At 50.9% G+C, this 3,227-nt stretch overlaps 2 protein-coding genes across 2 annotated transcripts, besides 4 other annotated features; both read left to right on the forward strand.

Moving 5' to 3' along the window:
- On the forward strand, positions 1 to 966 carry Tco025E_07317 (Leucine-rich repeat transmembrane protein kinase; the record flags this gene model as incomplete). The annotated part of the gene is made up of 1 exon (XM_029374183.1): positions 1 to 966. The coding sequence occupies one exon, from the start codon at positions 1 to 3 to the stop codon at positions 964 to 966; it is 966 nt and encodes a 321-aa protein (XP_029225705.1).
- Positions 967 to 1,871: 905 nt separating this feature from the next.
- Positions 1,872 to 1,922: a microsatellite.
- Positions 1,923 to 2,064: 142 nt separating this feature from the next.
- Positions 2,065 to 2,604, forward strand: Tco025E_07318 (Wos2 protein; the record flags this gene model as incomplete). Its single annotated transcript, XM_029374184.1, has 1 exon — positions 2,065 to 2,604. One exon carries the CDS (start codon positions 2,065 to 2,067, stop codon positions 2,602 to 2,604), a length of 540 nt encoding a protein of 179 aa, XP_029225706.1.
- A 96-nt stretch (positions 2,605 to 2,700) lies between these two features.
- Positions 2,701 to 2,739: a sequence feature (GA-rich).
- A 165-nt stretch (positions 2,740 to 2,904) lies between these two features.
- Positions 2,905 to 2,942: a microsatellite.
- A 252-nt stretch (positions 2,943 to 3,194) lies between these two features.
- Positions 3,195 to 3,223: a microsatellite.
- The last annotated feature ends 4 nt before the right edge of the window (positions 3,224 to 3,227 follow it).

Below are 3,227 nucleotides of genomic sequence, written 5' to 3' on the forward strand. Positions count from 1 at the left end.
ATGTCGACCTCGTCACTGGCACTGTTGCTGCTGTTATTAGCGCTAGGGGGGGCACCCCACGCCGCGGCGGAATTTCTGGGGTGTAATTACAGCCTTTTCTTTGAGCCCTCCATGACCTCGCTGGCGATTAAAAAGTTTTACAGCAACACGGGAGGCCGCGAGCGGTGGCCCAAACAGTTTACGCGGGGCTGGGAAACAGATGAGCCGTGTGCGTGGGACAATGACGAGAGGGCCCATCCCGCACCTGCCGGACTTCGCTGTGTGAATGGAAGTGGACACCTTTTTCCGCCGGTATCTGATGGGGGTCTTCTGTTTCTGGAGCACTATAGCGGTGAAGCAGAGGGCGAAATACCACGGGAATTCAAGGCCTTTCAGATGACGAGCTTCATTGGTCTTTCCTTCAACAAATTGAACGGAACAATATGGGACACGAGCTATCATTGCTTCATGCAGAAATTGGACTTGGCGCACAATCGCCTCAGTGGTTCGCTTCCGTATGACTTCATGGCGCGGAACATCCACGTCGAGATTATTAATTTGGCATACAACGAGTTTAGTGGGGCGTTGCCGAGATCGTTGTCGACACTGAAAAGCCTTGTGGTGCTGCTCCTGGAACATAACCGCTTTTCGGGTGAAATACCGGATTTGTTTTTGCTGCAGAGGCTGCGCCACATTTCACTCGGGCACAACAACTTCTCCGGCCGCCTGGGCCCATGGGTTGCACAGATGGCGAACTTGGGGTGGTTGGAGCTGCAGCACAATCGCCTGGAAGGGCCTCTTCCGGAGCTGCCAGCGAAAATCACTCGCGTGGATTTTGCTGGTAACAACTTCTCAGGCAGTGTCCCGGAGAGTTACGGCGAACTTGCTTACATGAGGCACTTCAACTGTACCGGTTGCAGCTTAACCTGCCCGCGGTACAATCTTCTCAGTCATCTTCGCTACTCGTCGCACTGCAAAGAAAACTAAAGGAGCAAAAGTGAAGACGCGTGCCGCAATGTGTGATGAAAGCATTCTGGTCTTTTTCTTTGGTGTGAGGGTGTTTGTTGGTCTTTCTGCCTTCCTGTGAACACGCACTTTTGCTCCCTGTGTGGGAAGTAAAAAGGTGTGGCCCGCTCAGTGTGCGTAAATTATAATTGGCGCCGTGAGTAGCGCTGCCTTGGCCTTACTCCCAAACCGTAAGAAGGAACCATCAAACGACCGGACGGCACTATCGTGAGCCGTGTTGTACTACCAACACTCTCAATGGAGAGTGCTCCTTGGCATCTTTTTCTCTACAGGTGTGTGTGTGTCCCGCCTGAGCCACAGTCCCTCCATGTGTTTCTTTTTCTTTTTTTTTTTGGGGGGGGGTTTATCTTCTTCTTTTTCTCTTGCTAGAGGAACTCGCCTAGATTTAGATAGCGATGGACGCGAACGTTCCGGCAGCATTCCTCGTGAGCCTCGTCGGCAGTACGGTGCACGTGAAGAGCAAGTGGGGCCCCGTCTACGTCGGGACGTTGGTCAGCTGCGACCCCTACATGAACCTTCAGCTGCGGGACACGGTGGAGAAGGCGAAGCAAGAAACCGAACTTGGCGAGATGCTGCTGCGGTGCAACAATGTGCTGTACATCCGTGAGGTGCCACGAGAGTAGGTTGTCGTGGCGTTGAGAACAGGAAAGGCGGCAAAAAGAAGAGAAGGGAAAAGGCAAAATACATAATCCTCCCAAGTTGGTCTTCTCCTTACTTGGACGAGACAGTTGGGACAGTTAACAGGAAGGGAATCACACAGACGCTTTCCCTCCCCTCTCCGTGCCAAAGTGAGAGTAGGGGCATAAATGGAAATCAACAAACGACGTCATAACTCCCCATGCCAATAAGTTTCTGTTAATCGCATGTCTTTTCCTGTTTTTTCTTTTCTTTCCCTTTGATTTTGGTTTTGTTTCCTTCTGAATTGGTGTTGTTTGGCTCGCCTCTCGTTTCGCTGTGCCTCTGTGTGTTGACGCGCTGCGGGAATTCAGACCAATAACGCCCCTACGAGCGCTAATCCAAGGAAACAAACGACACAAGGCTAATCGCAAAAGGCAAGAAATGGCGCACATCCCAACTAAGTGGGCTGAACGTAAGGACAAGCTTTATGTCACGCTGCAAGTGGCTGGTGCCACGGACGTCGAAGTGAAGTTCACCGAGAACACGATCAGCATTACCGGGAAGGGCATCACGCCTAAGGCCCCTGAGCCACACGAGTTAAATGACCAGATTACTCTACTTAAGGAGATTGTCCCAGAAAAGTCCACATTCAAGGTATTGGGCGTTGCAATTCAGGTGTGTGCGACTAAAAAGGAGGAGGGGTACTGGAACAAGCTTGTGAACCAGTCAAGCAGCAGCACCGCGAATTGGCTTTCAGTGGACTGGAACCTTTGGAAGGACGAAGACGAGGAGGACGATGTCCCCGCTGGCTTCGGTGATTATGGTGACCTTTCAAACATGATGAACATGGGAGGACTGGGCGGCATGGAAGGACTGGGCGGCGTGGGCGGCGCGGAAGACGCGGAAGACTCGGACGACGAAGAGGGTGATGGCGCGGCTCAGGCCCCTGCAGCCGACCTGAAGGATCTGGACAGCAAGTAGGGGTCGTTACGTTTCGTAGAAGAAGAATTTAAAGGGAGGTACACAGAAAAGCAAGGAAGGAAGGTAAAGAGAGAAATCATTTGGTTGGCACAGCGTGAAAGGGAGGGGAGATAGAGACAGAGACAGAGATGAGAGGTTTTGGCCAGGGTTGAGAATGCCGGAAAAGAGCAAACATAAAAAATAAAATTCTTGCCAAGGCAGCAAGCTCAGAAAATCAAGACCCATTGGTAGGTGGTGGAGGCTCTACTTCCTCCCTTCACACCCCGTCAACTCTTCGCCCTCATTCTGTTTTCCCAAAAATATTATTAATTTATTATTCATATTCATTTTTTTTATTACTCCGTTGGTAAATATATTAAGCAGAGCTGAAGCAAAAGAAAAAAAAACATGCGTGCATGTAAGTGGCTCTGTGTGAGGGAAGGAAGCCGTGGTTAGCTGTGCCTTTGCTGACTAGACTTCTCTGTGGGATTTTTTTAATTTGCCCCTTCCTTTTCCCCCTCCGCACTGTCGTGTTTCTTGACTCCTTTTCTTGTTATTCCCTCATTTCTGCAGGCGCTGAAGGAGAAGCGAACAGCTAAGGAAGGGGCAACGAGAGAGAGAGAGAGAGAGAGAGAGAGAGGAGG

The sequence above is a fragment of the Trypanosoma conorhini genome, assembly GCF_003719485.1.
Source record: "Trypanosoma conorhini strain 025E chromosome Unknown Tco_14.4_contig_00555, whole genome shotgun sequence".
NCBI classification, from domain to species: domain Eukaryota; phylum Euglenozoa; class Kinetoplastea; order Trypanosomatida; family Trypanosomatidae; genus Trypanosoma; species Trypanosoma conorhini.